This window comes from Pteropus medius, unplaced genomic scaffold (genome assembly GCF_902729225.1).
Source record: "Pteropus medius unplaced genomic scaffold, Ma_sr-lr_union100, whole genome shotgun sequence".
Lineage (NCBI taxonomy): Eukaryota > Metazoa > Chordata > Mammalia > Chiroptera > Pteropodidae > Pteropus > Pteropus medius.
In genome coordinates this window covers 10,851,492-10,875,523 of record NW_024347791.1, presented here as the reverse complement: position 1 = coordinate 10,875,523, position 24,032 = coordinate 10,851,492, and the positions used below count along the sequence as shown (strand labels likewise).

The 24,032-nt window shown below is 32.0% G+C and overlaps 1 protein-coding gene across 4 annotated transcripts in view; it reads left to right on the top strand.

Moving 5' to 3' along the window:
- MIOS (meiosis regulator for oocyte development) overlaps positions 1 to 15,581 on the top strand; it is a 34,731-nt gene extending 19,150 nt beyond the window's left edge. For 3 of the 4 annotated variants that reach the window (XM_039878011.1, XM_039878012.1, XM_039878013.1), the window contains 6 exons: positions 124 to 189; positions 1,061 to 1,219; positions 5,019 to 5,171; positions 6,347 to 6,551; positions 11,536 to 11,665; positions 13,426 to 15,581. In XM_039878011.1, coding sequence (XP_039733945.1) covers positions 124 to 189; positions 1,061 to 1,219; positions 5,019 to 5,171; positions 6,347 to 6,551; positions 11,536 to 11,665; positions 13,426 to 13,522 — 810 coding nt within the window. In that variant the 3' untranslated portion in view covers positions 13,523 to 15,581. Of the gene's footprint in view, positions 1 to 123; positions 190 to 1,060; positions 1,220 to 5,018; positions 5,172 to 6,346; positions 6,552 to 11,535; positions 11,666 to 12,650; positions 13,253 to 13,425 lie in introns of those variants that run through there. The other variant, XM_039878014.1, reaches the window with a different exon arrangement.
- Positions 15,582 to 24,032: the final 8,451 nt, after the last annotated feature.

Sequence of the window (24,032 nt, the reverse complement as noted above, 5' to 3'; positions counted from 1 at the left end):
TATATACAATAGCATTAATACTTTTGAAACTAAAATTACATACTACATATATAAAATATTTAGTCTTCAAAAATTTAAAACTCAGAGCACTTAGAAATAACTCCTTGCTTTTTCTCTTTTCAGTATGAAAACAAAGTTGCTGTACGTGACAGAGTGGCATTTGCTTGTAAATTCCTTAGTGATAGTCAGGTAAGAACTGATTTAATTCAATAGTTGAAGTGATTAACATTTGCTGTCACTGGATTAAGAAACTAATCTGTACATGGAAATATGTATGTATGAGATATGTATAAAAATTCTTTTAAAAAGTAAATCATCTCTATTAGATAAGATATTGTAAATGTACATTGTAACTAAATTTACTTTTTTAAAGAATGTTGGCTTAATATTTGTTTCTGCTTTTAGGAGTGAGATTGGTCTGTATATAAAATGTTAAACTCACCCCTTAGAGATGCTATAACAGCATTCCTTTGTTTTCTAATATAATAAACAGGTACTGAATACATATGCTCTAAATACAGAGAGAGGAGGAAGAGAGACAAATGCACGTAAACAACTAGTAATACAATGTATTATATACTCTAGTAATGAGAAAGTGCTGGGAGAATATAGAGAAATCTCGACTAGAGTTTGGGATGGAATGAAGTTCAGGGAAGACCTTACAAGAAATGGTTATTTTTGATAATCTTGACGTTCCCTTTCAACTCAGATCCTATTCTGTCTTACTATAATAGACAGCAAGAACTTTGCAGCATAAGAACAGTTCAATTTAAATTTAAAATTGTAAACCCTCTATGGTTCTTTTATTGAATAATTATCAAAACATAGTTAATGCCTTGCCTTTTTAAAAAAAAATATTTTAAGTGATCATGGATGCTGCATTGTAATTTATAATAGACACAGACTTCTTAGCGATCACATATCTAGATTTTTTTTCCAAGGACTTTTATTTTAAAATGTTTTTTATTAAGAATAAAATTATTCTAGATGTAGAAGTTTTGAAGTACAAAAGGTATAGTGAAATGGATTGCTTCAGAAAAAATCACTTTGAATTTTCCAGTTAAATAGATACATCGAAAAGTTGACCAATGAAATGAAAGAGGCTGGAAATTTGGAAGGGATATTACTTACTGGACTTACTAAAGATGGAGTAGACTTAATGGAGAGTTATGTCGATAGGACTGGAGATGTCCAAACAGCAAGTTACTGCATGTTACAGGTTAGTGCATCATGGCAGCAGTTTAAAGAGAAAAAAAAAAAGGTTTAACCACATTCTGTATTTTCTTTTCTCATTGAGTGGGTATGCTCTTTTGATTGTTTTGGATCTTTAGAAGGCATTTAACTTTAACCTAATCATTTGACTTACAGAGGACTTCTGCCTCATCTTACTGTCCCTTAGATTCCCACATTGGGTTGTCTAGTTTTTCCATTCACTTCGGGAAGTGTCAGTCTTGATTTTATGTAAAGCTCAAATGGAGCAGAGACAACTCTTTCCACCTTCTCCAGTTGACAGAACTGCACCTTCTGCAGGAGAGAGAGGCAGATTATCCCACAATTCTCTTAACTCTCGTTTTCCCTTTTTATTATCAGTGGACATGATTTGGGTATCCATTTCATCTATCTTCTCTGTTTTTACTGTCCAGTGGCTACAAACAGATTCCTGGCAAAGGTTCCCTTTTAGTTTACTGTTGTTGGAAATTTGGTGAAAATTTAGAGCATTTCACTGAGATTTTCTATAGCCCTCCAGCTAATCAAATCCTTTCATGCTTGGTCTCTTCTTTCCTGTTCTCATCCTTTTATACAATATTATAGGATGCCATGTGCTGGGTAAACATAGTAAAATGCCTTTTCCCCCACCCTACTTTTTTATGAACAAACCACAATGTAAATTTACCCTAAAGTATCAGGCCACTGTCCATGGAAAAGGAAAGGTGGCCATCTAAACATAATGCATCATTTTTTTCTTACTGAAATGAGATGACATCTGTTAAACTGTAGATGTATGGCTACAGAGTGCAATGGATTGCTAACCTTTTAACAAAATTTATAAAATATATTTAAAATGCAGGCAAGTATGTAATGGGATCTCGTTTTTAAAAAATCTCATATTCAGCTGCTTTTAATGGAATATTTTCTCGATTTATATGGTCAAAATTAAGTCTACCATCTTGTTATTTGTTTTCCATTTTTTTCTTCCTTTTTTCTGTTTCTTTCCTGCCTTCTTTTGGGCTAATTGAATATTTCAGTAATTCTTTATTTCATCTCTTGGCTTTTTAGCTATACACCTTTTCATTATCTTTTTTTAAAGTAGTTGCTCAGGTTCTAACAATATGCATTCTTAACTCATTAGTCATACTTACCTCCTCATACTTCATGTTTCACACCTGATACATTATGCTTCCTACTCCACCCTTTCTCTTTCAGACCCCACACCTAACACTTTCTGCTTTTTGCTTCATATTTCATGTTTCACAAGTGTAAATTCCATTTGTACACTCTCTTCCTATTGTCATATATTTTACATCTACAAATGTTATAAATTCCAAATTTTATTATTTTTGCTTTGAACAGTTATTTTTATATAAATTATGTGAAGAGTGAAAACATGAGCTTTTATATTTATTTACTTATTTATTATTCCTGCTACTGTTTAGACCAATAGACTCAAATTTTATCTGATATAATTTCTCTTTGGTCTTTCTCTTTAGCATTTCTTGTACGGATTTACTGGTGACATATTCTCTCAGCTTCATTTTAACTGAAAATGTCCATTTTATTCTTGTTTTGCTTTCACCACTTAGATGTAGTTTTACAGTCTGGTCACCATTGTTTCTGATGAGAAGTCAGCTATTATTTTTTTTTCACTATGTCATGTTTTCTTTTTTTTCCTCGGGCTGCTTTCAAGATTATCTTTTTGATTTTCAGCAGTTTAACCTTGATACCTAGTGTGGTTCTTTTTATCCTGCTTGTGATTCACTGAGCTTCTTGGATTTGTAAGTCATTGTTTTTCATCAGATTTGGGAAGTGTTCAGGCATTATTTCTTTTCTTGGACTATATTACATATATATTAATTTGATATTATCCCATTGGTATCTGAGACTGTTCATTTTTCTTCCACCTTTTTTTCCCTTTTTCTTCAAATGGAATGAATTCTACTGATTTATTCATTGACTCTCCTGTCACCTGCTTTCTGATGTCAATTTTTCCAGAGAATACTTAATTTTAGTTGTACTTTTTAGTTCTAGAATCAGTTTTTTTATAGTTTATATTTTTCAGCTCATATCCCTATCTATTCACTAATTAAAACACTTTCTCTTTAAGTCTTTGAACATGTCCAATAGCTGCATTGAACTCATTGTCAGCTAACTCTAACATATGGGCTATTTTAGGTTTCTTTTTATTTTTTGACTGCCTTTTTCCTTGACTTCAAGCTACATTTACCTGTTTATATGTCTACTGATTTTCATTAAATACTGCGTGTTGTGAACAGTAACATTATAGAGCTCTGGATCCTTTTACTTTTTTCCGAAGAATTTTGGTTAATGCTTTTGGAAGTTCAATTACTTGTTCACTTTGGTTTTATATTTTGCTACCATGGACCTGTTGTAAGCCTAAGGAGTTTCGCAAGCCCTTCTAATTTGGTCAGATTTAATCTCTGAACTGTTTTCTCTGCAGATTTTGTTAGAGCTTGATAATAGATTTTATTGGGACAGATCTAGAGACTTACTAAATATGAATTGACCAAATTCTTTCTTAGTTTGTCTTTACTGTCACAGAAGACACAGGAGTGGGAGTATGAAGATTTACTGTTTTTCTGTGAATTTTCTTTTCAAACCAGATGTTGTATTCTACTTTAATATTTAGTTCCCGCTAAGTTGGTCATAATTAGGACTAGAGTAGATGTTTACTTTTTTAAGAAATGAAGTTGTCAACTAAATTTTTACATGTTCTTTTAGCTAAATTTAACTCTGGTAATTGAAATTACTACCTAATTAATAGGTGAAAGATATGCTGCTTCTATTTTGATGGAATGTCTAAAGATAGATTGATTTATTAGCTGTTACAGATTTCTTCTATTTTTTTCATAAGTAAGATGCATGCTGAGTTTTGAAATTTTCTATCTGGCTACCAAATACAACTGGGAAAACTGTACTTCAGATTAATGCCCATGGCATCATTGGAGTAGAGGCTTTCTCTACGTTCTTCATCATGTGAAGTTTAGGAAGATATGCTGGACAGGGCTAAAATATTCTGTGAGGACCTAAAAGCAAGCATAGGTGAAAAGTGAAATGTCACAGCTGCCAGGGAAAATACAGATTTAGGGAAAGTCTTACTGGCAAGAAATTAAATTTCTTAATGAGAAGAAATCTAAAGTAAATTTAAGGAAAACAAATTTTCATTATGGCCTAGGGGCATAAGAAGGAGGAACATTTTTGGTTTGGTTTTATTTCTTTTCACTTTTTAAGGTGATAAATGTATGTTTTGTCTGTGAGCAAGAGAAACAATAGACAAGTTTAACTTTCAGATAAATAGATGTACAAAAAACAGCATCTTGGTTTACAGTGCATCTCTAGATATGAAAGACCAGGCTTAGTATTACTTTAAACGTGATTAAGCAGTTTTGATGTGCATTCAGATTAGATAGTAAACAAATTTTGTGAACCTAGAGGTTTTAATTGTTGGGCCAAATAGTGTTCACATCATTCTATACTGCATTTAACCAGGAAGGTGAATTATTTGCTCTTGGGTTTTTAACCTTCAGTAAGAAATAGAGAATAATATTTCCCTGGCCAGATATAATGATATATACAGTTCATATTTCTGTCATTAGTATAGGTCAGCTTAAGATAAATTAATGGAGTTTCTATTAATTATTTATTTATATCTTCACTAGGAGCCAGCTTTTGGCAAAAAGGAGGCCTCTTTCTTCTCTGTGACTCATACTAACTTGTTACCTAGAATCATCTGGTTTATCCAGGAAATTTTAAAACTGAAATAACTCATATTTTCTTTTTAGGGTTCTCCATTAGATGTTCTTAAAGATGAAAGAGTTCAGTACTGGATTGAGAATTATAGGAACTTATTAGATGCCTGGAGGTTTTGGCACAAACGAGCTGAATTCGATATTCACAGGAGTAAGTTGGATCCCAGTTCCAAGCCTTTAGCACAGGTAAGTATGTGATTTTAGAGAGAATAAAATCGTAACATGTACCTAGTAGTCCAGCCAAAAATAGAAGTGTTTACAGCATGTTATGTGAGATAAATTTAGAGTGCAATTTAATAAATTAGTATTAGCTCATTCTTTTGTTTATATTGAGTTCCCATCTATGTCTTTATCAATCTCAGACTGCATTTTGTCCTTGATCTTCCTATTTTTGTTGATCCTGCCACTTCCTAGTAATCATCTCAGTGGCTTGAGCTTTAGTCTGAGACACAGCAAAACACTGCAGGCTTAGTGGATTTTAGGCAAATCCAAATCAGCCCTCGGGCTGTCTGAAGTTTTCCAGTATATTCCAAGTTCTTTCAGAATCTAAACTATTATATGATCTTATAAATTCCATTTATGTATTATTTTCTGCACTATAAGGCAGGATTTTTTTAACAGTGTATACATATATATCTATATGTGTGATTACACATGAAAATTTTAGTTTTTTTCTTTTACATTAATTTAAAAAAACATCATTATCTCATAAAGCACATGACATGAGATCACTGTATATCTAAGTTCAGACATTAAATATCAGATATATCCTCAATGTGAGCACTGGATGGTGCTATTTTCTTAATTTAGAATGAGAAATTAGTTCTATTAAAACAATTTGAGTGTTAGTAAAATAGCACAACATGATAATGTTTGTTACTGATCTATATGATAAGTGTTCAAAAGCCTAGGAGTTTAAAATAAAAGCAAAATGAACAGTTTCTATTGCTATTATTTTAATGTTTTAACTATTTACATTATTCTTTTTATCTTAGAAAATGAGTGTTTTCTTTACAAGAAAATTTTGTTCAGGAGATTATAACATAGAACTTTGTGTCAGAATTCATACTGGGTAATTTTTTAATGTCTAGTGTGAACTCTAAAACGTTGGGAATCTAATGTTACTAAGTTTATCTGTTGTACATCAGTGGTATTAGGAAGAATATAAAACTAAACAAAGGTGACAGAAAAGTACTCAAATAATGTAACTGCTAAGTTGAAATAAAATGAGAGCTAGTCAAACTTAGCAGATAATAGAAAATAAAGTTTAAACATTAAAGTAATTTGTTAGGATCAAACTGAATTATTTATTTTATTTATAAAGTTTGCATTATATTTTAACTCCTTTTATTTTTCCATAGGTGTTTGTGAGTTGCAATTTCTGTGGCAAGTCTATCTCCTACAGTTGTTCAACTGTGCCTCATCAGGGCAGAGGTTTTAGTCAGTATGGTGTCAGTGGCTCACCAACAAAATCTAAAGTCACAAGTTGCCCTGGCTGTCGAAAACCCCTTCCTCGATGTGCACTTTGTCTCATTAATATGGGAACACCTGTTTCTAGCTGTCCCGGTATGACAATTCTACAGTATACTTTTCTGAGCTGAATTGTTTCTACATAATTAATGTTGTAAATAAAAGATATACTAGACTTGATTTTATATTATTTCTAAGAGTGAGCCACTTTGTTGGCCTGAGTTCTCTATAGTTTATAAAATCTGTACATTAAAAGTAAAATCTATACCCATGATATCTCAGATAGTCTCACAAATTCTGGCCAATTTGAAAATAGAAAGAAGAGCTTAAATGTTAAGTAATTTTATAATTATACCATTGTCTTGTCACTGTTTCTAAGAGGAGTTCCCTCGAATTTTATATTTAAAAGTTAGTGTGCCCTCATCTATTAAAAATTACCTTGTATGCAGTACTTTGATAGCCTCAAAGCTCTTTCACATTTACTCTTATTTCAACTTCAAAATCTGCTGTGAAATGCATAGAGAAAGTATTAACCTAGAAGTCAGATCCCTTTACTTGTAAGTTTTAGTGCTGTTTCTGCTATGTTTGTCAGTTACCTAGTAAATATATTCTACATAAATATTTTTTAATGATTAGAAATATTAGGATTATTGTTTACTGCTTATAGTAAACTTATAGAAAAACATTTTGAGAATAGTAGATAATTGAATATAATGTACCCAGTAGCTGGAAATATTCCAGCTATTTATATAACTCGAATATGATAAAATGGCAAAAATTTTAATTAAAAACTTTTGAATATTTGGCATACTGATTTAGTAGATAATGAATAAAGAACTGGATACGCTGTCAGAATGTGTGTTTTAGTAATAGCTCTGACATTCGGTCTGTGACATTGAGCATTACTTTAGCTCTTTTTTGTATAAAATGTTGGACTGGGAGATCCTTTCTAGTTATGAAATTTTGTAATTCTTTTCTGCAGCTGATTCATGTAAGTAGCCTTTTTAATTGTTTCATTAACATCTATGAAAGATTTCCTGGTATCATTGGCTGCATATTTTTCAGTCTAGATGCCTTTTTTTAAACAAAGGCAATATGTAATGTTTTCAAATGTATGTGTTTCTATTTAAATTTTAGTCAAGGATTTTCACTTTATACATTGCATGTTGATCACTTTTTTTATGGCCTCGATAATAATAAATAGAAAATAAAAATCTGCTACAGTGAAAGAACAAGGAGGAGATTAGTAATTAAGTTCTTTGTGAACTGAGTTGAGATACATTATAATAGTTAAATTTATACATCTTTTGGACCCTAAGCCCCAGGAAGCTCTAATGGCCCGAGTATTGTTCCTTTTTGCTAGATAATAGCTTTTCATTCTTCCCTGTTTTGAAATAGGTTAAGAAAAGATAAAAACAATTCTCTAGAATTTGAAGAAAATTAAATCTTAAAACATCTCAAGCTCTCTGTTATGGAGACTATTAATTTAATATATATCAAACACTCAGGTTTATCAAATATTAACATTTGCCTGAGAAATATTTTTCTAATTTGCTTCAGAAATAATTTCTTTATATAAATATATATTTGCGTACTTGTTTAATACACTAAGAGAAGGCTCATGCACTGGATGAATCAAAGATTCTCATGGAGCTTAGAGTGTACAGTGAAAATAAATACTGGTCCAGACTCCCTTATTTGTCATTCCAAAATCTCTAAAACGATATGAAAATCCAAACTTTTTAAAAAATAAATTTATAATCTCATTTGACCAAACAAAAACCTGTTCAGAATTGACATGAGACTATTAAGGTTTTTATTTCTCTTATTTATTTGTGAATATTCATATGTTTCACTGCAGAAATACTTATGTGTGATGACAGGGTGATGCTTCAGACTTTCCTGGAGGTGTTTTATGATATTTGCTCATTATTTTTCTAAAATTCCAACACATTTTGAATTCTGAAATACATTTAGCTCCCTTATTAAATACATTAATAAGGGATATTATGTGAAGAAAGTGTTAGGAATTTTGAAAGAGGAAACATTACTTCCAGATGAAGGATATCCAGAAGACTTCAGAAAGAAAATGCCATTTAAGCTAGTCCTTTAAAGTTTGATAGATTTAAATATGTGAAGATTTTAGGGGTGCTTTTCCAGGTCATAGACAAAGAGTAAACAGCATGAACTAGGGTAAATTGGTGGGTATGCTCAGAGAGTGTATGGGAACTAGCATGTGCATCATTGTGACAAGGGCATAGGAAGTGGACTAATAGGAAATAGTGTAAGAAAAATAGGGGAGCCTGACTATGATCTTTAAAGGCATCTCTGAGCTACTTACAAATAATAAACATATACTTTTTTGGTATGTAAAATGAGAAGAATCTGAGTTCCAAAATAAAACAGGACCCATTAGAAATCAAATGCCGGCTCATGGGAGTTTAAAGATTCAGGTGTACAAACCCTCCTGCTATTAGAGATTGCATTCATTTATCACATTTCATGATCCAAATGTCCAGGATTTCCATAAGCTTATTTACCTCAGAGTTGCATATTTTTACACTCAATTGTGCTTTGAAGATTGGGACTCTGTTGAAACTTTCAGTAGAGTTTATGATTACAGATGTTTATAATTATGGTTGACCCTGAAACAACATGGTTCGATCTGCATGGGTTCACTTATTCTCAGATTTTTTTCATTAAATATACAGTTGGTCTTCCGCATCCCCAGGTTTCGCATCTGCAAATTCAACCAACCACAGATCAAAATAGTATTTAAGCAGCATTTTCTATATGCAGTTGGGAATCCGTGGATTGTTCTGTGCCATTTTATATAGGCAACTTGAGCACCTACTATCCACAGGAGTCCTAGAACCAGTCTCCAGTGGATACTGAGGAAGACTTGTAGTTAAGATTTGGAGAGTAAAAAGTTATACTTGGATTTTAGACTGCACAAGGGTCGGCGCTCCTAACCCCTGTGTTCAGGGGTCAACTATATTTATAAATATTTATAACTACTTGTTATATTTATAAATAGTACCTATGTTCTCATTGCCAGAAATGTTATAGTGAGCAAAACAGACAAAAATCCCTGCCCTTATAGAGCTTAACTTCTAGGTATGATTTTTAAAGTTAGATTGTACTGGTTTCTTTCTCACTCTTCTATTGTTATTATTAAATGCCTAAATGAAAGTCTTTCCCTCAACTGTTCTGTAGCATTTATCTTCATAATTCATTATAAATCTTTTAAGATTTAAAGCTACTTGATTTTAAAAAGCCTTTTCACAGCATAGCCAGCTTTTTGTGTGTGTGTGAAAGAAAACGTTTACTTCTCTTAAAAAAATTTAAAAAATAAAAAGTTTTTCATGCAGCAGCAAGGTAGACCTTAATATTTTCAACTCTCATCAGAGAAACAGAAGGATTATTCTTTTCTGGATTCAGTCTGTGTTCTGTGTATATTAGAATTTACAAAAACAAAGTGAAAATCATTAACACAAAAGTATAAAAATTTATCTTTAAAAGGTATATATTTTCTTTTCACTTTTTTCCCCTTTTTCATTGTTAATTGTTTTCATGAAATTTTTAGGAAGAATTTTAGTGTATTTACATCTTAAATTCTTGAACCACTTACATATCCTTTCCACCTTCATATCATTACAGGTGGGTATTTTAAAAAACTGTTCAAGACTATCCCTGGGGTTATTAAAGAGTGACCAACAATGGTCCAGGGGAAATTTTGCACATGACATCATGTCGTAATAGGTACACATTGCTTAATTAAACTTAACATTTTTACTTACTTTTTTGTCTCTAATTATATACAATCTTAAAATATTTTAATTTCATTTGTTGTTTTAGAACAAGAAAACATGTTAAGGTGACCAAAATGAATAGAATGAGCATTTTTTGAGCACTAAATGTTACGTAAATATATGCATCGAGATGTACATGTATGACCGTGCATGTGTAATAACACATTTTTCTTCAGTATTTATGACCTATAACACAGATAGGAATGTATTTTCATGTACTGCAGTAAATCAGACATCCAGTGAGTCCCCTATCCTGCTTGAGATAACGTTGTCTATTCTAGTGCCTTTGATCATTTCTTTCTGCCTGGTCACACCTCTTTCTTCCTCCCCAGAGGACAACTGTCCTAAATTGTGTGTTATTCAGTCTCTAGCATCTCTGTATAGTTTTATCACATGTTTAGTTTTGTCTGTTTCAAATTCTATACAAATGAATCATGCGGAATATATCCTTTGATTTGCCTTTTTTGGTTAACATTGGAGTTTTATCTTTTTTTTTTTTTTTTAGTTTCAGTTATGCTGATGAATATAGCTGTAGTTTATTCATTTTTCATTACTATTATTCCATTTATGATTATAGCAGTTTTTTCACTCTGCTATTGATGGACACTTGGGTTGTTTCCAGATTTTTTACTATTATGAACAATGCTGCTATTAACATTTCTGCTTATATCTATTTTAGCGTGTATAAAGTTCCTCCAGTGTGTTTACCTAGAAGTAGAATTGCTAAATCATACTGTTTGCTAATGTTTTACCTAGGATTTTTATGTGTCTCTTCAGGAGTGAGATTGGCCTGCAGTCTTCCTTCCTCATATTATCTTTGTCTGGTTTTGTTAGCAGAGTTATGCCAGCGTCATGAAGTGCTTTGGGAAATTTCCCCTCTTTTCCTGTTCTTTGAAAGAGTTTGTATAGATGCAAATTACCTGTTCTTTCAATGTTCGGTAGAACTCACTTGTAAACTGGACTTGGTATTCTTTTTGTGGGAAGATTTTTAAACTACTGATTATTTCTCTAAAGCTGTTAATTCAGATAGCTTCTTGGTGGGTTTGATACTTTATATTTTTCAATTTTTTATTGGCTATCAAAACTATAAGGAAACTCTTTTTATTTGGTATTTTTTTAAATCTAAACTAGATCCTAGAATTAAAATTACTATTTCAGTATAATATATGATTTGTATTTTGACATAATTTTAGAAATACCTTTTAAGAATCTTTGATTAAAATATTCTTTTGATGTAGTTAATGAAGATCATTTTCTTTAACCCATAGGAGGATCCAAATCAGATGAAAAAGTAGATTTGAGCAAGGACAAAAAATTGGCTCAGTTTAACAACTGGTTTACATGGTGTCACAATTGCAGGCACGGTGGGCATGCTGGACATATGCTTAGTTGGTTCAGGTAATGAGCACATTCCTTCTTTTTTCTTCTTCGTCTACTTTTTTTTTTTCTTTTTAATGCAGTCACTGCTGCCTAGAATGTTCTTCTCTGAAACCTTTGCCTAGAAGCTCCTGTCTTCAAGATTCTGTTTAAGTATCACTTACTTAGTGAGGTCTTATCTATTTTCATCCCAGTCAAAACTAGTTTCTTTCATTATGCTTTCTTAATAAAGTATGCTTTTCCTTTATTAAAGCTATTACAATTTATATTTGAAAATTGCCGTTTGTGGTGATTTGTTTAATGCTGCCTACTAAATTCCCATCTGATTTGTTCTATTTGCCTGTGATAAAGTAGGAAATATTTATCAAAATGAATAAAGGAATGAAATTAAAACAGAAAATTGTACTATTAAATTTATTGGCCCATAATTGACTAAACATTTCCAAATTGGCAATGCTGTAATCAGTGATCATTTTATAGATATATGCTAGGAAATAATGTTTTATGTATTCTAAAATACAAAAGTATTGTTTTGGCACATTATTACTATTATTCGGTTTTGTTAACAATGGCTTCCATTTCCTACCTCCTCCTTTCCCCCTCTCAAAAAAAAAAACATCAAGGAAAACTTTCTGTTGTTAAGTGAGTTTATATAATAAATGCTTAGAATAGTGCCTACACATAGTAAGTTCTCAGTAAAGGTTCACTGTTATTATTAAATTTCTATTTGCTATTTACCTTACATTTTAATGATAAATGATTATAATTTTTATTTGGTAAAATCATACTTGTTAATTGTCATTTTCAATTTGGTTTTTATCTACTGTATTTTAGATAATTTTTTTACTTTGCTATTGATTCAGATTCTTAGTTTGAATAATTACACATATTGACTGTATCCCAATTAAATACATGAATATCCCGATTACTTAGTAAGTTTAGACTAATTATTTTTGAAAGGAATGAGACCCTTTCAAAGGTAGTTAGCACATTTTTTCTTTAATAGGCTTGGAGTTAGAGGAGATGAAACAGATGGCCTTTTAAATAATTCAGGTTTATGCAGCCAAAGGATGAAATTCTTCTTTACCGTCACCTGAGTTAACAAAGGTGGTGTCAACATTTCCATTATTAGGTATCCTCTGTAATCTTAAATGATAAAATTAAAACATATAATAAATAGTTTAAATATGATGTATGGGTTAAGTATTTGAATAGCATTCTTTACTTGGGGAAAGGATATGTTTATACTTTCTTACAACTAACTGAATATCCTATCATATGTAATATGTAATTGAACTATAAGTTAAATGATAGAGTGCATATCAAACTACTTGCATCAGTTATCTTCTAAATAAACTTGTTATGTAGAAAGCAAGCCCCTCGTGCAATGGAGACTCTCAAGACCATGTTTACTGTTTACTTTGAATAGTGCCAGCGGCCCTGTAATCCTTATTGCTATAGCTTTTACACCCGGTTTGTCACATTGGCTTTAATTTAAACTCTGAGCACATCCTTGTCACTTTAAAACTGTAAATGAGATATCTTGTTATATATTTAGAAACTAAAGCTATTTGTTTTTCAGTAACTTTCTCCCCAGGTTCATCTTGGCAGTCATTTCTAATTTAATGCTTTTCGTTTTGGGGTTTTAATTCCTGTATTTTTCCAAATACCATTTTGAAAAATTGCATTATAGACATAGATAAGCTACAGATAAATAAATGTAGTACATATATATGTATGTATGATTTATATTTTTAACTGTCACTTGACCTATTTTTTAGGGACCATGCAGAGTGTCCCGTGTCTGCATGCACGTGTAAATGTATGCAGTTGGATACAACAGGGAATCTGGTACCTGCAGAGACTGTCCAGCCATAAATGTTATCACCCAAAGAGAAACCTTCAAGTGTGGAGCTTTCTAATAGATGTCCTTCATAGCTCAAAAACATACCTCAGAACAAGTCAGTCATGACTTTCCTGTAATGGGAAAATAAATCATTCTATCAAATCAGCAATATGATGTTTGAGTGATTTCGATGTGCTTCACAGAGACAGATGCTGCTGAAATGAACATCAGAGATGGGCACAAATTCTGTTCAATAGGTTGAAAACGTTCATTTTGGAAGAGCTTTCTAGGGTTTTGTTGAACCTATAAACACTGCAAGTACAGTTTCTGGAACAGCCAAGAACAGACCTTGAATCTGTATCTTCCAAGCTGAAAGTGGCTATCTTTCAGTTTATCTATTCACCTTTAAAATAGGATAAAATGACCAATTCAGTGATTCAGTTTAAGCTCACCCATGCTTCGATTCCTTTCAGATAAAATTAAAACTCTGGATTTTTACTTTTAGAGTTGGAAAGCCCCTACCCTACATTGAAGAATAAATTTGATCAAGGCATGGTTGATATATATATATATATGTATATATATTTTAAGGGGTCTTTTCCCTTACACACTTTATTTTAATGTAAGAAATCTTTTGGCACCATCATTGTCTTCCTAGAAAAGGCAAAATTATGAATATATCTTATAAAGTTTCTCTTCTGAAAAGAAAAATATGGATCATTTCAAGGGAACGTGCTATAAAAATTTCAGTTTCAACCTTTTACTTTTCAATGTCCTGATTTGTCTTCAGAGATATCTCTCTCTATTCATCATCTTATGCTCATCATCTGGGAGCATTTTACTGTACATAAAGTCTATGCAAGATTATATGGGACCAGCCATTCAGCATAAGCTATGTTAGTGTGTCCTACTGTCAAATTCCCTCCTGTTTTGGAATACCCTGTTTTTTCTAAGGTAAACTGGGAGGTGTTGGGGAAAAACAGGGTCACTTTGGAGACACATTTACTTTAAATGTAAGTTTCTAAAAGTAAGTATATTTAGGCCAATTCAAGACCTTTATTTTAAATGTTTATATTTTTCCTTTTCACAGGTAGGCAGTTGAAAGAGAAATACAGAGGATTTGTAGCATGCTTCTCTGTCCTCTGACTTATACAGAGGACTGAACTGAATTTCATAGTTGAAATTATATTCATAGATACAATAAAAAGTAAGCCTAAAACTTAATTATTTCATAGTTTTTGAATAAAAATAAAGAATTTTAAGAGCTTTTACGTTAGCAGTTTTACCTGGTGAAACTAAGATCTATTAGGTTAGTTTGAGATGTGACCTAAATATTGAAAAAAAGTGAATTAAAATATGTTTTTACTTTGAGATTTGATACAAAAGGTTCTTTTTCTAGGAAAACATTGCATATCTACTCTAAACATCTCACCTAGATGATAGTCTTTGTTTGAAATGAAAAAATTGGAATATATATACACATATAAATGATATATAATTTTTTTAAAGATTGCTATTAAGGGGAATTTTTCCAGTCTTAAGTAAATCTTCCTGATTTCATTTTACTGCAACATAACCTTTACCTTTAAAATTGCTTCAATTGAAGTATTCCTTTCAAATTTACGATGCCCTAAGTATGAAAAATCAGCTCTAAGTAATATCAAACTATCTTATACATTTTCAAAGTCCTTAGGTAAAATAAGATAAAATTGTTGAATGTATATTTAGAATAAAGTTAGATCTAAAATATTTATAATTTTTGAAAATATAATTAAAGTCTTGCTGTAAATAATCTGTTTGTAATCATATAGGGTGACATTTTTAAGGTGGTTTATGCCTGTGTGTCAACTTCCTAATATTTTCTGTGAAGCTCAAATAGTCATATAAATTGTCTATTATGTTTGTTTTGCATTTCAGTGTACATGGACCATGAAAATAGATTCAAGTTATTTTTCTGTGTTTATTACTAGGTCATTGATGTTTGGATTTATTAACTCAACAAGGTATTTTACCTAAACATGTTCAGTAGAAGTGTTTAATAAAAGTGTTTTTATTTTTTTAAAAAATTCAATAAATCTGGGTTGAAATCAATATGTCTAATCTAGAAATTGTCTATGACTCCTCTACAAATAATGCAATGAAGTAATATTAGTACTTAATTTGATGGCAAATTCGATACTTAACCTTAGAAGTAACTTTTTTTAGGCTCTGTTTTTCAGTTTAATGTATTTTTTAAAGTGGTTGTTATTCTTTGAAATTGTCTATTCAAAAAGCAGCTTTCCATTGTCAGTGCTGTACATGGTAAGTATTAGAGTTTGAAAGAAAATAGTTCCGCATTTAATTGCATGGCTAAATTTAATTTCAGTCACTCATTTGACTGCGATATTAAATGTGTGCTTTGAAATTTAAATGATAATTCTGTGGCAAAGTGACTTGACCTTTTTGAGCTTCAGTTTTCTCATGTTGAAAGCAAGGTGCAGAAATACCTACCTTATAAGGTGATGGGAGTTTTAAGTGATGAAATAAACATGAAGTTCTATATCCCTGTCACATAATAAGTTCTATATCCCTGTCACATAATAAGTAGTGACTAACAGTCATTGTTACCTTAACTGTATCAGTTATTTGTGTATTTTTAAATTGAATATGGTATAATTTAAATGAAGGGTCTACATTTGTCTAAGGAGTAGAAATTTCCCAAGGGTTTGTTTTCCCATATCTGGATAAATTATGGCATTTTCTTTGGAGATAGAACTTAGCTACTTTTGTTCATTCTGTATTTGTCATACTACTTTTTGCTATATGAAGAAATCCTCTGAACAGCCAGCTGAGAGTTTAATGTGTTATGAAAGTGAACCCAGGGATGAAAATTAAAATTTTGGTGGATCTGGACAGTTGACCAATAACTCCTGAAAACTTGAGGTTTTCATATCTATAGTCAACTCTTAAATCCTGGCCGTTACGGGAGAAAGTATCAGTATTATCTCTGTGTAATCTTTTCTGCTATTTTATTACACTTGATGTTCATTTAAGGTAAAATGTTGGTGTGGTAGTGGTAATTAAAAAAGGAAGTATACTGTGAGATTTGTTCTCCCTTGGAATAGCCGTAATTAAAGTAAGTAGGCACCAGTTAGTTGTACATGTCTGACACCTGCTCAGGTAGAAGCATTAGAGAGGTGGGAGAGATGTGTTACATGTTAGTTTAGCATCCTCATGTTGAGTACTTAAGATCCATGTGGCCATGGCAGAGATGGGGCTAGCAGGACAGCTCCTCTCCTGTCTAGTACTCTGACTCCTTCCATTACACCATCTGCTTATTTTTCCCCTGCCTCAAAATTTTATAAGTTACTTTGCTCATTATAAATAGCAGTTAATAAAAATACTATTTTTATAAAATATTAATTATTCCAGAATATAGAGACAAAAGGAAAGCTTTCCAAATATTTTTTTAAAGCCGACATAACCCAGATATCAAATTATCATAGATTGCCAAAACAAGGAACTGATTTCACTTAGAGGTATATATGATACATTCATAAGTCAAATGAATATCAAATTTAATAGTATATTAATGAGAATAATACTGTTGGTTCTTATTACGTGCCAGGTACCATGCATGTTATCCTATTTCATCTTCACCATAACCTTGTGAGGCAAGTATACCATTACTGTTTCTATTCTCTAGAAGGTGTAGGGACATTAGAGTGCTGGTCCTACATTACATAACTAGTAAATAGCAGAGCCAAGATTTAGACTTCAGTAGTCTGACTTCCCACTCTGTACTTTTAATTACTATTTTATACTTCTGTATAGTACTTTATGGGCTATGAGTAAGAGAATAATCCGCTATGACAAGGGTTTATTATATTTAGTGTTAATGTATCAAAAGAGAAAAACCATGTCAATCGTTCTTTGGATATAAAAAGCACTCGATAAAATTTAAAAAATTGACTCCTAATTTGTTTTTGAGATTTAGTTTTTACATGCAAGGGAAATGGTTTTTCTTTATTTTTCTCCACCTATTTTACTAAAACAGCTGGCATCATGCCTAGTGGACAAGTTCTAGATTCCTTCCCATTATAGACAGGATAAAAACAAGGATCTTCTTGTTACCTCCAGTTCTGCATATAGCAATGCAGAGGAAAGTGCTTGCTTGTTTTTCTAGTCCTTAAAGTTTGATGTGGCAAAAAATACCATAAACAGTTAAAAGGTAAGCAAACTGATAAAGTACAACACCCGTGACAAATTTAATACCCTTCACAAAGAGAATTCTTAAATCCATAAAGAAAAGACACAACTAATAGATAATATTGATCAAGGTCTTATACAGGTACAATAAGTTAAAATGGCCAATAAATATAAATAAATGTTAAATCAGTAAAGAAGTAATGCTGATTAAAAGAATAGGATGCTGTTCACTTGCTTATATAGATTAAAAAGAATAATATACATTTTCAAGGATATAGGAAAGGAACATCTTCAGATAACAATTTATGAGAGTTTAAATCAGTACAAATGTTCTTGAGGACAGGTGAACAATATGTATCAAAAGCCTTAAAAAGGTTCGTACCCTTTGATATAGTATAATGGGAATATTTCTGAAGGATTGGATAAGTGCACAAAGATGTGTATTTCTTTTAAATGGTCACAGTATTGTTTATAATAAAAACCTGGAAACCTGGAACTGTCCACTAATAAGACTAAAGAAATTGTTGCATACGTGCAATGGAATACTGACAAACTATTCAGATAACATTTTAATTGGCAAGAAAATGATTCACGATATATTGATAAATGGAGGGAAAGGCTAATTATAGGATTATATGTATAGTATATAAATATACTTGCATGGAATACTTGAATATTACGAAAATATTAACTGGTCATCAACAGTGGGATTTTAAGTGACATTTCTTGCTTATCTGTATCTTCTGGTTCTACAGTAATTTATAATGTGCATATCACACACATATCACTGGCTTTTATAAAAGCTACCCACAAACTGGTATCTTATTACCATAATGAACAGTCACATACTGGGAATATTCTGTGAGTTAAATAAACTTGATGTAAAGTATTATGGATGTTAGCATTGAGATCTAATTGGAAAGCATTTTTCTACATTTCATAATCTGTGGTAATATGTAGGAATAACAAAAAGATGGGGTCCACTCTTAATCATCTCTCTCATTAATTTTGGAAATAGTGCATTTTGTTCTCCATTAAGCATGTTGAGTAATGGATCCATAAAAGAATTCTGATTTCCCTGAAGTTAGTGGTATATAATTAATGATTTTATTTCAAACTTCTCTCTTTTAGATGTTCCTCATGAGATTTCCAGACTTCTCTGTTTTGGTTCTGGGCCTGTGACAGGAAACCTGTCCTCTTTGTCTAAAATTTAGTTCGTTATTATCCAATGCACTCTAGAATGCACTTAATTTATTTACAATAATATAATGAGTTACTTAGTTTAAGCGGTGAATTCTGAACATGCACACATGCCCATGCTTCTAACAGACCACTAACACCTGCATGCCTATGTTAGTGGGTCAGACCCTGTGAAAGGTTATGACTTCAAAAAATTGATGGCACCGTAGTTTCCCTGGAGGAACTGTGTGTCTAACGGAAGAGGTAGACATAAGCATAGTTTTTAGCAGACTCAAAGCCATTCAGATTAATACTTACAGTTACTGAAAGAACATCCTTTAAACATCTTGACTCTGCGAGCCAAAAAAAAAAAAAAAAAGATTGGTTTTATTTAATTTTCTAATTTTGGACTTTCAGAAATTATGTTCTAATTAGACATAATTTGAGGAAGCAGAAGTCCATACATTTTTCAAGAACATAATTTACTAATGTGTTAATAGCACAATGTTTGAAATGCTTTGCTAAAAATGATAATTTATGTAATGTCAAAAATAGCAATAATAGTAATACAGTGATACAGTCATCATTCAATTTATGAAAAGCACGGTGCCTTAACATAATTTCATAACTGGAAATCCAGATATAGGAATCTAATTAGTTGGGCTCTTAAACTATAAAGTCATAAAGACAGGGTAGTCTGGAAGAACATTTGAAAGGATTAATGTCTCATAAATTTAAAACAGGCATTTTTGTAAAAATTCATGTAAATTTTTGGTCTTACATCTTTTTATTTAGAGAATATTAGCTCCAATTTATGTGTGTGTTGGGGGGGGTGTATACAAGAAAGCATACATGGAGTTTGAAGTATCAAATGTCAAAATTCTTGCTTATCCAGGTTTCTAGCACATTCCAGTCACAGTTTGCTGATGACAGTTTAAGAAGCTGCCATTGTCAAACGTGGTAAAAACTAAGTATCCTTTTTAACAGCAAGTAATTTGATAACATTATTTTGTAGTAATTTGGTACAGCGTTCCTGTGCTACATATAGTAGTTATGTCAAGGAAAAAAATTTTCCCATCAATTTGAAGTTTGTATTATGTGCAGTAAACAGGTATACTTAATATTTATACAACTATGAGTGTGTATGGTACATAAAAGTTACCAAAATATAGTTTATGGAACAAAATATTCAGCAGCTTGGTAAATGTGGGAGAAGTATCTCTTGCAAAAATAATACATTTTCTCACCTTAAATCTAACCTTTTCTTTCGATTCCTCAAAAGTGGAATGTAGTGTCAGTTGTGACTCTATAAGGACAAATTATCATTTTTTAAAATAGATAAATTTCTGTAATACATTAAATTATTTTTGGAAAAGTAAGTGCAACTCTTTCAATGAGTAAGACACTGCAGTTTACAAAAGAGACTTTTCCTCTATACAGGAAACTTTATTTTCCACTGGAGGATCAAACAAATGGGGGATAACTAAGCTGGGGCAGATTTTCGAGGTCATTTGGGACAACTACTCTTGGTTACATTGTTCACCTAACTTGGTGAACAAATAATTTTTAAGTCTTTTATTGAATTCTGTTATCTCTATCAGAAAATGTTATATGATTTATAGACTATGTTTCTTCTGGGACCTGAGAAATTAAAAACATGTATCATCCTTGTTGATAAAACATCTCATGGGAGAAAATTAGCTTAAAATTTATTCATTTTCAATAACTTTCCTGGTTTGCCTCTTTTTTCTTTTAGAGTTCATTCCCAATATGTGGGCTATAGATTTCTTAATAACTTTTCAAATATCTTATGCTAGCCTTTGAGTGGGGTATATGTTTACTAAAGCATAGACATCTGAGCAGAGTGAAAATGAATTCTCAGAACAAAATTGCCAAGCATATGTGATGGGACTGTAGGGAAAAAGCACAATTTTAATCTTCAAAGATACTTAAAAATAGCTCCACCATTATTATGCATGAGGCCTGACAATTGACATTTCTCATTTTGGCAGCATTCACCTACAGCCCCCTGTCAGCAACTGAACACATTCATCTTTAGGATAAATGATTAATAAGCTGCCTATCATTTCCATTCCTTTTCTAGCAAATGGTGGAGACTTCATTTGATCATATTGCAGCCATCATCATCATTACTGAAATTGATTCTGCCACTAGAGTGTTTGCTAGGACAATTGATTAGCATTTAAATAAAAGAAGTTATGGCTTAACAATAACACATTAATATCTTCTGAGTCACTGTCACACCTGGTACAGTTGTTTTTGCAATCTTGGCCAGCACCAGAAAAATCTTAAATTGAAGAAGGAAACGTGGAAGTAATGGAAGTGAAGTTCTTGTTTCAAGTACAACCTACTAAGGTTTCCAAACTTCTCATTCTCTGTGAATCACTGTTGTATGAAATGTAAATTTATGAAATTGTGCAACTTGCATGCAATGGTGGAAATGAAGTTGCCAAATTATTGCCTTTAGAGAAAAAAGGGTAGTGTTAGACATTTTTGACAGGCCAAAATTAATCCAAAAAGAGAAGTTAAAGGATCTAGATTGACAAATGATACCCAGATATATTGAAATGAAACTTGTCTTTTCAGCAAGATGTGAGAAAGACAAGAACACCATTTAGATGTCTTGGTGATTTGGGCTGCATTTCTAAAATGTAGAGAATGGGGTCTGCATAGGTCTACCAAAAAGTGGCAGATTGTAGTTTTGGTAAAGTGATACACCCAAGGAAAATGACTGGAACTTAGAACTTCTATTTTAGTATCTCTCTCTCTGCTCCTGGGATTCTCATCTGTAAGTTCTCAGTATTACTGCACTTAAATTCCCTCTTCGTCTACTTTGGTCTGCTAGCACATAACATGTTTTCTTACATTCCCCTTATATTTTCTCATTTCCTGTCTGCTCTCTGAATATATGAGACCAACTGTTTAACCTACCTCTGAATTAAGACAGCCACCTGAACTACTTTGTATTGGTCACACAATTGAAGAGCATGTGCATTTTCTTCAGAGCTGAGACCTGTCGTACAATGAAATGGAGCCATTGTAGATTTTTCTCAATCCAGCTGCTTCTGCCTTATATTTGATTAAGGTTCCTTCCAGATTCTAGTAGTTAGTGATGGTATTGTGAATTTTAATCTTTTCCTGGTTTGTATATATTTTAAGAAGCTAGAAAAGGCTGCTTTGAGGACTGCTAGGTGGAGGACATTTTACCTAACAATGATTGATGTAGATAAATAGGACCTGTATTTTGGAAAGTGGGTAGAATATGGTTTTAGTAAGAGGAAATACTGCAGTGATACGAGAAAACATACGGGAACAAGAGGACCAATAACAAGTGGACCAATTACAAACTTCCTTTACATGTTAAAATTCTCCATTGACAAATAACTTTTCTGTAACCATGAGATGACCAAGGTAGGCCAAAGTGGGCTTAATCTGATGGGAGTGAACAACAACACCCTTCTTTACTGTGACACAAGCTGCATGAGTATCAGTCGCTCACTTTCCGTCAGTACCCTTTTCAGTATAGTGTTCCAGGCAGCAACTACCAACGGGTCAATGTTCACCTTTTTGCCATTTTTAGCTAACCACTGATTTGGAAAATGACTCATGAAATATTTAAAATCATGACTTGTTAGAACTGGAAGAAAGCTACAGGATCATTCAGGGAGGTACTCCATGTAATAAAGCTGGAATTAGATCTCAGGTCTCTTGACTGAGGTCTAGTGCTTTTCTGTTTCGGAGAAAGATAAACTAGACCAGATGAATTTTGTGGTGTTAGTACAACATATATGAACGCTCAACGATTTTTTTTGAAGCTAGTGTTTTTATTATAAAAATAAGATGGAATCATGGTAAAAAGAAAAAAAGTTACAAAAAATATAGAATAGAAATAAATGTCTCAGCCCTTTGCTTCATTATCCCTATATTCTATGTTCTACCTCCCAAAATTCTAACTCTCACTTCCCAGGTGAAACTGCTTTAAAGTTTGTATACTCATTCAGAGAAGTTCTATATACATTGCTTCTATCTCTGTATCTCTTTGTCAGTCTTTGCCTTTCTATCTTTGTATGGATAAGATCATAGTATATAAATTCTCCTTCAAATTGCTTTATTTTCACCTAAAATTATACTTGTAGAGTTCTCCTTGTTAGCTACTATTTTTTTTGTTTGTTTGTTAACTGGATGGTATGTGATTATATTGATATGTCCTTCCATTGATACAAATTTAGGGTATTTTCATTTGTTGCTTTTACCAACAATGCTGCAGTGAGCATCTTAGCATGTACATCTTTGGGTACTTGTGAGTAAGCATACCTGTCAGATAAGTTATAGAGATGGAATGGTGGAGTCAAAAATTACGGTAGTCTCCTCCTTACCTGTGGTTTTGCTTTCTATGATTTCAGTTACTCACGATCAATCCTCATGGCTTGATGATACAGGATCATCCAAAGCAGATAATCCTCCTGACATATCATCAGAGGGTTAATAGTAGCCTAATGTATGTCACAATGCCTGCATCATTCACCTCACTTCATCTCATCTTATAGGCTTTGTATCATCTTACATCATCACAAGAGGAAGGGTGAGTACAGTACATTAAGAAATTTTGAGAATAAGAGAGAGCACATTCAAATAACTTATGACAATATATTGTTATAATTGTTCTATTTAATTATTAGTTATTGTTAATCTCTGATTGTGCCTAATTTAAAAATTAAACTTTATCATAGGTCTGTGTGGATAGGAAAAAAACATAGTATATATAGGGCTCAGTATTAACCATGGTTTTAGACATCCACTGGGGTTCTTGAAACATATTCCCCATGGATAAGGGGGGTACTACTAAATGTGTATTTTACATTTTGATAGCCATTGCCAAATAGACCTCCGAACGTTGAACCAACTATCTTCCTAAAAACTAGATGAGATTTTCTATTTTCTCAACATCGTCGATACCAGGCATTATAAAATTTTTAATTATGACCCTCTGTAGGTGAAAATCTTTAAAATATCTTATTTTTTTATTTTAACTTACATATATTTAATTCCGAGTGAGGTTAAACATAGATTTTGTTTGACTATCCACTGTTTGTATTTATTTATTTATTTATTTATAGAATAGAGCTTCCTATTCATTTCCATGCTCAATCTTAA